The sequence below is a fragment of the Lingula anatina genome, chromosome 3 (genome assembly GCF_051362555.1).
Source record: "Lingula anatina isolate TDL-2025a chromosome 3, LinAna3.0, whole genome shotgun sequence".
NCBI classification, from domain to species: Eukaryota; Metazoa; Brachiopoda; class Lingulata; order Lingulida; family Lingulidae; genus Lingula; species Lingula anatina.
In genome coordinates this window covers 8,265,774-8,278,744 of record NC_141769.1, presented here as the reverse complement: position 1 = coordinate 8,278,744, position 12,971 = coordinate 8,265,774, and the positions used below count along the sequence as shown (strand labels likewise).

At 36.4% G+C, this 12,971-nt stretch overlaps 1 protein-coding gene across 1 annotated transcript; it reads left to right on the top strand.

Annotated features, from left to right (window-relative positions):
* The first annotated feature begins 7,205 nt into the window (after nt 1-7,205).
* Nucleotides 7,206-11,211, top strand: LOC106173421 (von Willebrand factor A domain-containing protein 1-like). Its single transcript, XM_013554558.3, has 5 exons — nt 7,206-7,370; nt 8,188-8,390; nt 8,651-8,813; nt 10,080-10,238; nt 10,471-11,211. The coding sequence occupies exons 1-5, from the start codon at nt 7,316-7,318 to the stop codon at nt 10,665-10,667; spliced, it is 777 nt and encodes a 258-aa protein (XP_013410012.2). The 5' UTR covers nt 7,206-7,315; the 3' UTR covers nt 10,668-11,211.
* Nucleotides 11,212-12,971: the final 1,760 nt, after the last annotated feature.

Genomic DNA, 12,971 nt, shown 5'->3' with positions numbered 1-12,971 from the left:
GTGAGTTTTCTATGAAGTAATGAATATTCATGGTTCCACTTCATCGCTGAACAAACTATTAGAAAAATTTTCACTATGATTTATGACCAAGCATAGCAATAATGAATAGCATTTTTGTGTCTGAACTAGCTGGTGCGCACAAACTAATCGGTCAATCTGTATCTAGGTAAAATCATGGCTCACCTTTAGTCCACTGTTAACGCTACTGTAAAGGGGAACATTCAGTCAACCAAAACCGGCTAGAATGGTCGTAATTATAATAATACATGTATCCTTGACTTCTGAAAATGGCAAACGCGGTGGCGCTCGTTATCCGGGTGCCTAGCTTTAAAAACCTAGGGCGGACTGGTGGGGTTATGTAAATCAAAAATATGATAAGTAACTAAAGATGGATTACTTTAAAAAGAAAAATGATAAACGGGAACATGCAACATGCCCTCTTATGGGAAGGAGATTCACGTAAATTACAACGTTATTTTATGCAGAGTACATTGGTTCAATTCTGTATTTTAGGTGATTACACAGAAATGTGCTGACGTTTTAGTTTCTTCGAAGCCCTTGAATAAAACAAACCAAGCATAACCTCTCCACACTTACTAACAACAAAACACGCAGCGATCATTTCTTATGTGAGAAGGAAATAATGCATATTTCAAAGTTGCTTTTAGCAAAATTGAAATTATTCGACAATGAGACGTGTAGAGGTATACATTTGAACTTTATTCATTGTAACGTATGCATCTACATGAATAGATGAAAATGTACAAAGGAATGCAAATATATATAAATATGAATTATGATCAATAGTGATATTGTATGACTCCTTGTATGAAAAATACAAAACATATTTGGCAGAGCCCAAATGGCTCTACCTACTCAACTGGTTATGGGTGCAGCACAGTCCCTTTTTTGGAAGGCTAACCATAAATACTTGGCAAGAGCAATAATGTGTTCGTTCTTCTTACCAGTCATTAGTGTTTTAAATTTATCCATTCTGGTAAGGTGCTCAAAGTGACTATGTTGTTTTTTGTATATTGAATAAAGATCATATCGAAGGTCTGTATAAAGGGGGCATGACACTAGGAAATGGATTTCATCTTCTATTTCACCAGAATGGCACTTTTTGCAAATTCTGTCAGCTTGGGGAATTTTTTCATGTCTACCTGTTTCAATACCTAGGTTGTGTGCACTTATGCGGAATCTGGTTAAAGTGGTGCATTTATCTCTATCTTTAATTGTATCTAAGTATCTTTCCTTCACACATTTGTTCTTGTATTGACAATAGACTTGTAATTTGGACTTGGTGTTAGTTATGTCTCTCTGCCATTCTTGTGTTATTCTGTCCCTGATTCTTTCCCTAAACCGCTGGATAAAGTTTTTATCATATCTTTGGCCTAGCCACACATCACCAAAGCCATTCTCAAAAAGTATTTGTCTCACACCTTCGCACCATGACATGTTTTCCTGCTTTATCTCTGTAAGGTTGGATGTGTTTAAAAGTTTGTAATTTTCTATTTCATCTAGGTAGGCCTGTTTCAACAAACTATTATCTTCCGAGTTTAATATTTTTTGCCAAAATTTTATAAGTTGTGTTTGGATTTTAAAGGACACTGGTAGCCTACCGAGTTCTCCTCTGACAGCTTGGTTTGTACTTTTAGAATGTACACCTAGGAGTTCTTTACAAAAGCGTAAATGGATTTTTTCTACCGGAGATTTGTCGGTGATTCTAGAGGAGCCCCAGACTTCAACAGCATATGTAGCCACCGGTATGATCATAGTGTCAAATAATTTTTCTTTAAGTGAGGACGATATACTACTACTGAGTGGCATATAACTTTTCAGACTAAAGAGCGCTTTCTGTGCCCTTTCGTATAAGTTCAGTTGAGCAGCTGTGAAATTACCTGATCTTGTAAAGAGAATACCAAGGTACATGTAACTGGGAACTATTGTTAACTGACTGTTATAGAGAAAAAATTTTTCTTTGCACTGCACCTGGTTGTTCTGTACCTTTCCCTTGCTATTGAAGATAATAATTTTTGTTTTTGAAAGATTTATAGAGAGTCTCCATGTAAAACAGTAAGCTTCAATACGGTTAAGACTGTACTGTAAACCAGAGGCACTAGTTGACAGCAGTACAAGATCGTCCGCATAGAAGAGACCTGTGACGGGTTTGTTGTTTATTATGGGAGAATCGCTTTTGACATCATCAATGAGCTTTAACATATCATCCACAAATATATTAAATAAAAAGGGGGCTGAGAGTGTCTCCCTGCTTGACACCTTTCATCGTTGGAAAACAATCAGTTAAGCCACTGGAAGTTTTTACACAAGCTGTAGCCTGATCATACATTGATCGAATGTTGGCATAGAACACTCCCCCTACATTGAGTTTCAGTAATTTATAGAGGAGACCTTTCCTCCATACACTATCAAAAGCTTTACTCATATCTACAAAGCAGGCATATAAACGTTTCCTAGATCTTGTTAACTTTGTGACTATAGATTTCAGGACAAATAGGTTATTGGAGGTGCTATGTCCTTCCATGAAACCAGTTTGGTTGGGTTGAGGGACACTCTGTTGTGAGCATATCTTTTTCAGTCTTGAAAGCAGAATGGAATTATATAGTTTTCCTACACAACTTGATATAGAGATACCGCGGTAATTGTCTACATTACTGGGATCACCAGATTTATGGAGGGGAACAATGAAACTTTTATTCCATATTTTTGGGTATTGTTTACTCAAAAATACTGCATTGAATAGTTTATGCAGTACCTGTACTGTGATTGCCGTACTCGCTTTCAGCATTTCATTGGTGATTCTATCTTCACCCGGAGATTTGCCTGTCCCTAGAGTTTTGATTTGCTTAAGTATTTCAGCCTGTGTTATTTCATGATCTAAACTGTCAAAATTTGCATTTTCAGCCTCTTTAACTGGCAACTGAGACTCAAGCATTTGTTTAAAGGTGTCGTCATATTTGCCTAAGTCAGCGCTGCTGCTGAGTTTTTTAAAATGTTCAAAAAATGTTAGCGGATCAACATGTTCTGTAGAATTTGATTTGTTTTTACTAGTGTTTAGATCTTGTACAGTTTGCCAAAAAGCCTTTGGATCTTTCCCTTCCATATTTTGAAGTTTTTCGAGGAGGCTCGCCTTATATTCATAAGAGGCTTTTTTACAGGTTCTTTTGTATTTATTTAGGGATTTATAAAAAGTCCCCACCACAACTGGGTCATTTGGGTATTTACTTCTAGATTTTGCTAAAGTTTTTAGTTCTTGTTTCATTTCTAGCAGAGATTTTGTGTACCACACTTTTTTTCTTACTGACCGTTTCCTTTTCAATTGCCTAGTGCAACAGAGTGATTTGTCTGCTGCAGATTTCATTATGGCGTTAAATCTAGTTACTAATGTTTCAGGGTTACTGGTTTCATAAAATTTTGAGATCAGTTGTTGGCTTTCTACGCTGGAGAGCGCACTTAAAAATTTTTCACCTGAGTCTTTTGACCACCTATATTTTGATGGTATAGGATGTACGTTGCTTGTATGTGAATTTTTCTGGGTAATATGACAGGGTAAGATGTATTGAAGTAGGCAATGATCTGAGTAGGGGGTCAGGTCCTCTACTTTAAAGAACAAAATACTTCTAGCAAGTTCGGAGCTACACACCACATAATCTACTGTGCTGCACCCATTAGGCTGGTAACTAGTGTACCTTCCTACCAGATCTCCTATTTTTGTTCCGTTTAAAATTCTCACATTACAAGTTTTGCATAAGTCCAGAAGTTTCTTTCCAAAAACGTTCACCTTGTGAGAGTCCATATTGTTTCTAAAACCTGGTAAATCACAGGAGTAAAACCCATTAGCTATGGGTATATGATTAACAGAGTCCTCCTGCACAAAGTCTGGGTGAACATTTGTATAGGCATTAAAATCGCCTTGAACAATCACATGAGAACTGTTGGCAACTTGAGTTATTTCCTCATGGAGAGAGTCAAACATGTCTACATTGGTGCGTACACTATAGCTAGAGTTTGCTGGACTGATATATACAGTAAGTAGAGTGATATCCTTGCACGTATGAAAAAAAGACTTTTTAAGTTTAATACTAAGGATGTTTTCACTTCTACATTTAAGTTTTTCTATACCAGCACTAATGCACTTTTTAACAAAAACTAAAATTCCACCCGAGTTTCGGCGCGCAGAGTTTGGCTTTGACTTTCTATAGCTATGGAACATAATAAATCCAGGAAGAGATGGGAAATGTGTTTGATCAGTCCAAGTTTCAGTAAGAGCTACTAAATCGTAGCGTGAAATATAATTGACGAAATCGGGGTCCTGGAGTTTCTGTCCCAGTCCCTGTACATTCCAACACCCTATTTGTAGACTTTCCAACGAAGCTGTCTTTTTCATTTTGTCTTTTTTCTGAATAGATAACATACCCGGCATCTCATTGACTAGTTTCTATCCTTGTAGTATCCAACTGAATATAAATGTGATCCCGTATGACACAACTTTTTTGTATGTGACCTATACTCGTTGACACGCTGAGACATCCTTGGCATTTTGTGAGCTGTATGTCCAGAATGCCATCTCCTTGAATCTGGTTTAATGGGCCTGTATAGTTGTTGGTTTGGTGTGAAGAAGCGATTGCTATCATTCAAACATTCAATATCATCCTTTCTGAGACCTAACATATGCTTTGTGTGTAGAATTAGTCTAGGAAGGCCACAGCGATCATTTAGATGAACGGCATCGTGGAGGACATCACAGCTTATCTCCCCCATATCATTGAATACAACTATATCATTGCATTGAAATTTTACTCCTTTTGTGGCACATAGCTTTTCTAAGCTTCTGTTGATCTTGTTTACTGTGTAGTAGGCCATGTCACTCCTGGGAATAATGCCTGAGAATGTGATACTGCTATTTGTGAATTTTCCTTTTACTGAATTAATGAGGGTTTCATATCCAGTGAAGAGCTTGTCTTGATTCCCTTTCAAATCATTTGTCCCAGTGTGGATTACGAGATGATCAAAGTCTGGAGTACCGTTCATATTTTCTATGTAGTGATGCATTTCACTGACACCTCCTCTGACATATATGTGCTCTATAGACACGTTGTTGCTGGATGCCCTGTTGCAGTCGAGGCGATTGAAAATAGAATCTGACATGATAAGGATTTTTTTCAGTTGCTTTGGTTTATTTGTATCATTTCTGCGTGCTTCCCCCGTCCTCGCTTTCAAATTTATTTCATTCTGGGGGTTCTTTATTCTCTTAGAGCTCTCTTTGACTGTCTCTGCATATGACATTTTCGGAGTAGGGATTTCAGCATCTTCTTTTCTCTCTTCTTTTTTCATGCCTTTTACTGGCTTATTTGTGTTATCTGTACTCTTTTTCACAGTGTTACTTTTGTTGGATGCTGCTTTTGATTGTCCATCTTTGTCTGTACATTCACCTGTTGTTTTTGTGCGGGCATCTGCAATGTTCTGTTTGTTGTGCTCTAGCTCCTGAGGGGCTGATTTGGATCCGACTTGACTGTCTTGTATCACAGAATTTAGGTGTAACTCTTTCATTTCTTGAAGTTTATTTTCCATTCCAAGACAGGTTTTAGTGAGATTGTTGGATGTGGTTTTGATGTCTCGCATTTCTTTCTCCATATTTGAATATTTTTGGGTGATTGAAGTTACTTCTTCAGACTGGGTTTTAATCTGCTTCAGTTGATTTTCTATTTCAGAGCACTTTTTGTTCAGGGAGTTAATTTTTTCAGATTGGGCTTTCATAAGTCCCATTAAAGTATTTGTATTGTTTGCTTGGATTTGTAGAAAGTTATCCATTCGCATTATTAATGCAGCATGACTTGCTTCAATGTTAGACAGGTTGTTGTTAACAATTAAGAAACTTGTCTCCCATGCATGCTTAGTGGCATTTGCTCTGTTAAGTAGCACTTTCTTTTGTTGTGGTGTAATTTTGGGAGTCATTGGAGTGCTTGGACTTGGGAAAACATCCTCTGTGATAGCACCCTTTGTTTTCATATCCTCCCACTCACTGCTATTGAATAGCTTCTTAATTGTGTCATCCTGTGGTCTAGGACTCTCTATTGTCTCTGCACCTGTGTGGATAGATGGAAGAGATGGGCTGGCTAGTAACTTGTCTGATGTGTGTCCTGCTTTCACATGATTAATTTTGTTGTACTGTTCCTCAGCTAAACTTTCAACTCCTGCACTGTCTCTGTCTTTCTCAACACTTTCATTTTGATCTCTTTTATCATCTGTTGTTTCAGTAGATTTTGTTTTGGGACCAGGTCCCTCCTTTTGAGTAATCATTTCCTCATATTCTGCACTTGAATGATATGTGTCTCCATCATAAACCAAGAAGTTCACAATACCGTAACTATGCATAAATTTCTTAGCACCCGAAAAGTGGACATATCCCCGATGTGTTGCACTTTTAAATTGATTCACCTGCTTGAATGCTTCACTCCATTGTTTATAAACGCCAGGCGCTCGACCATTTGCCACTGCGTAGTACTGTTTATCTCTCCTTTTCGGTTTATTCTCCATTTTTTTGGTACAGTTATGATATGGTGTAGCGATTGTAGATTGTAGATCTTGAAGAGTGTAGTAGTTTCAAACATAAAGAGCTGTAGTGATTACTTACAGGTTTTGAGTCTGGTCACTGTCACTACTACTGCTGGTCACTGTTACTATAGACTTTTTAGACCACTGTCAGTCCATTGTCCTCAGTCCATTGTCCTCCATCAGAATCTTCTGTACTTTCAATCCAATACCATTCAATAGCAAAGTTTCAAATAGTCTTCAAAATTTGTCTGAGAAGTACCAGTATACTTATGTATCTTTTTTCATACTTTTGGATAAGTAAACTGTCTTTGAGACGCCAGATTTTAAGTCTTTAAATCAGAGCACCCATTAGTACTCCTTGCATGTCGGCCATCTTGAATATCTTCTGTCAAACTGTTCAAATTGAACCAATGTACTCTGCATAAAGTATACAGAAGTGACATCTACATGTAAATCACCACAGCTTGCTTACTCATTCATTTCCTCAAAAGCTTTTGAATAAAACATCTAAAAAACCTCATCGCCTTTAGAACTATTTACAGTGAAGACATTTCAATTAGCATAACAATACGCTTTCCCGCTACGTCACTATTATTTATTTAATCCAATTGGAAGAAAAATGAGGAAATATATGTGACTCTCGGTCACCGAAATGCTATATAAAGTGGGCACTGAAACTAAAACAGCAGCAAAACGATTTGTTAAGGAACAGAGTGCGGCCTACAACTAAATAATTGAGATGCAGCTGGTGGCACTGTTGGCATTTTTACTCTCTTTAACAGGAATTGCAAAAGGTTAGTTTAAAGTTAATGTTGATCACATTTTACAGGGGATATAGGCGGTACATTTTAGATTATATATTTTTTGTGTGAATTTTCACGTTTTTCTACGAACACAATTACTTGTACATGTATAAATTAAAAAGGGCTTTAGGTTAGCGTGGTAAAAATAAAGGTTTTAAAGTATAAAAAGTTTGCACGTGGTGTCATGCTGAAAGACTTGGCTTTCTGCAGAAAGGAGTCGGGTGTCGAAAAATAACATATTACTATGGGAAACTGTATGTCGGAATTTTGCGGATATTTTATGGCACAGCGATTAACAACTCACTAAAATACCACGGAAAAGATATGTCGGTTATAGAACCTCACCTATGTTGTCACATGCAGTCTAAAGCCTAGGTCCCAACCGAACGTACGGGCTGTTACGTGTGGTCTACGGCCCAAAAAATGGGGAAAACGTGGGAGTTCGTGCGTGAGGAGCACGTCCATCGTGCGACTTTTGGAGGACGCAAACAGCACGCAGAAACTTTTCACCAATTACTTGATTCCTTCCCTGCGATCTAGCTACGTCCTAGCCGGACGCAAGGAACCTAAAAAACCTTGCGTCCAAAACGTAGTTGGGACCTAGGCTTAACTTACTAAGTAGGGTGAAATTACCAATTAAAAAACTCCATCTCTGGCATATTGCGGAGTCTGATTAATCTGAACCGAAAGTTACGTGTGTATGCGATGCATAGGGGAAATATGTGTTCTGTTACCTGCTCCTGCAAAATAAGATAAAGAATAAATCACGGGAGCAATTTAACGCCCGTACGATATAATTCTTTTACAGTAACTGATGCAGTTAATGTCAACTCCGTAGCTTCTGCAATTAACGCCAAATTATCCAGTCTTCTGGCTCCCAAAGCAGTGCCAAGACGATTTAAGGGGTTGAAATCTGCACCGGCACAGCCAAAGATAGATTTCCTACTGTTATTGGACAGTAGTGGAAGCGTGAAGGCGAAGTATTTTGAATATGAGAAACAAGGGGCACAGGTAATTAATACATTGACAAAAATGAGTAAAACCCCAAATAATTGCTTTCATTATTTTCTATTTCATAACGGTATCTTCTGAATAATTAAAAGTAAAAGACAAAGGTAAAAAAACTAGATTTTTTTCTGAAAATGTTAAACAAAGATGTTTTTATGTATTAGAAAAATGTACAGGTCTTCAAAGACAAGTATATAACAAAGAATTTAAACCTAAATAGAGCGTAATAAACAAGTTTTGACTCTTAATTGTATTTATTTCAGACACTTGTTGACTACATCCACAACAAAGCACCTATTGGATATTATAAATCACGTGTAGGACTGATAGAATACTCCGTGAACGCTCACTTTGAATTCAAATTTAACCAGTACAACACACCTACGGCGATCAAGAACAGGATTCGACTGGTCAAATTTGACAACGGTATGAGTGTTAACCGGTTTAACATGATACTTAGGTCACTTACAATACTTAAGCTGCCTTACACATTTTGATAATCTTATCCATTTAATTGTTTATTTATTTATTTGATTAATTATTATCTGTTTGTGGATTCAGCTGTTTATCCATTTCCTCTTTTTTTTTCAACGAATTGTATACGAGTATCTAAGTATGAACGATATACCATGAAAATCTGACTCCCCCCATGAAATTTTGACTCCCCCTCACAAAACTTTATAAATCTTATTTTAATTGGGTATATAACTTTTATCTTGTATTTTGCATAATGGAGGGGGGCCATAGCAATAGTCCGAAGGTTCAATTGTCCGAAGGTTCATTGGTCCGAATGTTCACTATAGAACCTTCTGACCAATGAACCCTTGATTAAAAAATCGGCGAAAATGTTACCACTTTTCGGACCAATGAACCTTCGGACTATCGAGACGCCCCCAATGGAGGATACATTGGCACTTCTTGTTAGTTTGTAGGTGGAAATTTTCATGAGAAATGAGAAATTAAAAATATTTTCCCACCCAATTACTCCTATGAAAAGGCTATGGGAGTCCAAATCCTACAGGTAGCAAGATGAATACTTGTTTCAAAATCTTCACCACCAAACATTCAAATACTAACAAAATATACATCACAATGCAAACCATGTGGAAAACAATGGTATGATGACTAAACATAAAATAGGGTCTTTTTTCATGGGAGTCCAAATTACATGGGTATGAATATGAAGATTATTTCAGGATTTTTTTTCTTCATTTTTTGCACCCAATATTTTACTACCAAACTTTCAGATATTTCCAATATATTCTTCATATAGCATACTTAAAGGAAAGATCTTGAAATGCTCACCAAATATCAAATAAATACCTTTTCCATAGGGGAGTCACTGGGTGGTAAAATACACATTTTTAATTTTCTTATTTTCTCATGAGAATTTTCACCTGTAAACTAAGAAAAATGCCAATGTATCCTCCATTATGCATACTACAATATAAAAGTCACATACCCAATAAAATGAGATTTAGTAAGTTTTGTGGGGGAGTCAAAATTTCATTGGGGGAGTCACATTTTCATTATGAAAATTTGACTGGGGATTCACATTTTCATAATGAAAATCTGACGGGGGAGTCATATTTTGGGGAGAGTCAGATTTTCATGGTACATCTGGTTTTCTGTGACAACTTTAAATACACGTGTGTTAAAAATTCTACATGCAATATTTAAATGTATTTTAAGGTTGGCGCACAGCAACTGGGCCTGCTCTATATAAAGCTAAAAAGGAACTACAAGCAAATAGCCGCCCTGACAATGTAAAATTGGTATGGCTGTTTACTGATGGCTATTCCAATTATGGTGGGAACCCCAAAATACCGGCTGATCAACTGAGAGCCATGGGTAAGACCAAACAAAACTTTTTTAACCCAATATTTTCAGTGAAATGCAATATCATTCTCACTTTGCACAAAGTGCTTTTTCAAGCAAGCATCTTACTTATATTCAACGTTATCCCTTAAATTGCAATTCTGCTGTAAAATGTATAAATCCAACATATTGAACAATATATATTTATTTGTTATGTAGAAATAGAAGTAAATAACAGTCTAATGTTCCATTTGTTTCATTGCAGGTACTACAGTGTGTGTGCTGGGCGTAGGATCGTCTATCAACTGGGCAGAAATAAACCAAATTGCTAATCACGACTGCAAGTTTAGAGCCGATTCATTTTTGCAAGCTCGCACCATTTTGAGAAAAGCATACTCGATGAGTTTGGGGGCTCAGCCACCGCGTTTGAGCAAAAACTTTTTCAGTGGCCTTAAATTTTAATTTTGCTTTGTTATGGATATTCTTATTCTTGACATATGATACAGTTAGATCTATGTCTATTACTTATCTTGAAATGGATAGGTGACTTAAAAGTCACCCTTGGCGATACGACTTTAAGGTTTGGCGTTCATCACAGAAGGGAGCGCGTAACGGCTCACGAAGCCACTGTTAATTTAAATTGTCATGAAAGTTTCCTTAAAATTATAGCGGGTGTATTACTAAAGGGAATTAAGAGAACATGCCGACGAGAAGAAGTTAGTCAACGATTACCACAGCTCTCTGGTACGTCCATTCCAGAAAATGTGAGGTTGTCAGTTTTATGATGGCCATATACATGTAATCGGTTCAGTGACGTCATTCGATGTTTAAGATGAAAAAAAATTGCTGGTCTACTTTTTTGTACATGAAACACTCCCTTTCAGATGAGCGACTCTCATTACAAAAATAGATTTAAAGTAGCATGTATTTTTTATTTATGTAAATCAAATATTGATAACGAATAACAATAAATACAGCTGATCACGTCAGTTTGATATTTTCAGTAAATGTTTTTGGTTTGTTGTTGTGTGAGTGCTGCTAGAACGTATCCAAAACCCAGGATTATTTCTTTAAAGCTGTTTTATAAATCCACAATCTACCGCTCCATCTTCTATAATACACGGCTGTCTCCCATAGTCTCGTATCTTCAAATCCCTCTAATTTTCATCCCCCCTTCTCCATATCCTTCCTCATTTTTTCAGTTTCTGTTCTTTGTGCTTTACTTTAAGAAATTGACAAATTGAACCCTTTTACAAGACTCTGACAAAAGAACCTTATGATTTTTTACTCTCTCATCACGAACTTAAGTCCATTAAAATTTTACCGGGATATTAGCTGGGGATCGCATCCGTGTTTTCTTTTTAAACCCATTTCAGACTATGGAATAATAGTGCTGACATATAACTTTGTTAAGACCTTACATTGTCAGGTACTTTTTTATGTTTGCATGCATTACTGATAAGTGTCTCAATTTTTTTTAAATCATCAGTGAATTGCCATAATGCTATACACTTTTTTATCAGTCTAAAATACTGTTACCACATACTTCTTTATCATGGTTTGTAATTTTTCATGCAAAAATTGAAAATAAAAAAATTAAATGGAATTATTTAAAGCAGTCGAATAACAGCACAGCTAGCACAATTGCCTAGAACAAAATTCTGATTGTAGTAACTTTTTGTATTATCAGACATAGATATAGGATAATCCAACCTAAATTATGAGGCACACGTGTAATGTGAATTTTGAAAACTTTGAGCTAAGGCAAGGATACAATATGTTTCTTCGCATCGGTGACTTCTTCTAAGTGGTCACTGATTTTCCTGAACATCTGAAAACCATGTCCGAATATGCATTTACATGTATGTGGTAAAGGTCTTTTACATCTTATCTTTAGGCCAACTGTTACGTTATAATTTTAAGCACATGGTTTGCATCGCAATTATTTATTATTGAATTCTGCTTTTCTGTAATTGAAATTTGAAATGCTTGAATTTGATCACTTTGTTTATACTCATAATCATTGAATTTCTCAAGAAAAGATGTCACGTAGATAAACGTATGCTCAAGTTTAAGTTAATCACATACTCTTAGTGTCAAGGTCAAGGCCTTTCTTACATTTTCAAACGAAAGTATAATTCACCGTCTTATTCTATGCATATTTTTTAATAAATTGCCAGTGAAACCATCCATGAAAGGAAGGAAGATTTTAATTAATTTTATTTCTTAGATCTCCATTTAATTGAGGTTTTTTTTGCTATTATTGTTGGTGATATAAAACAGTGCTTAGCATGCAGCCGCGGTAAATACTAGTAGATGCTGCGATCGCGAAGACCAAAGCCAATACTACAATCAATGCCGAACTAGATAAATTATGAGTATTCTCTTTTCCGAAAAAAAATTGCAGCTTCTTCATTTCCCTTCTTAATCGATAAAAGAACGGAATCCAGACCACAAAACATTTTTCATATCTTCATTACTGGAAAATGCTAATTTTGAAATTTTAAAGACATATTTTCCAAAGAAGAAGGCATGGCGCGGGGGGGGGGGGAGGTAAAGATATTGGGATCTGTCTTTTATCGCAGATCACAAGCAGAGAAAATTGCATTGTTTCTTGCGTATATGGCGGCTGAAGAATTTATTTATAAAAATAGGCAACTTTCTTCGTCCTTACATGGTCTCAGACATTCCCATCTGATTTACAAAGATTCTGATTAAGGACAAAATCTTCAACGGGAGAGGTTTACATTTTCTAAGAAACATAGA

Bases quoted from the DNA above. Each gene is read 5' to 3' on its own strand.
- LOC106173421 (XM_013554558.3), top strand. From the start codon at position 7,316: ATGCAGCTGGTGGCACTGTTGGCATTTTTACTCTCTTTAACAGGAATT. The intron at 8,391-8,650 runs GTAATTAATACA...TATTTATTTCAG, and splicing joins ATGAGAAACAAGGGGCACAG to ACACTTGTTGACTACATCCA. The intron at 8,814-10,079 runs GTATGAGTGTTA...ATGTATTTTAAG, and splicing joins ACTGGTCAAATTTGACAACG to GTTGGCGCACAGCAACTGGG.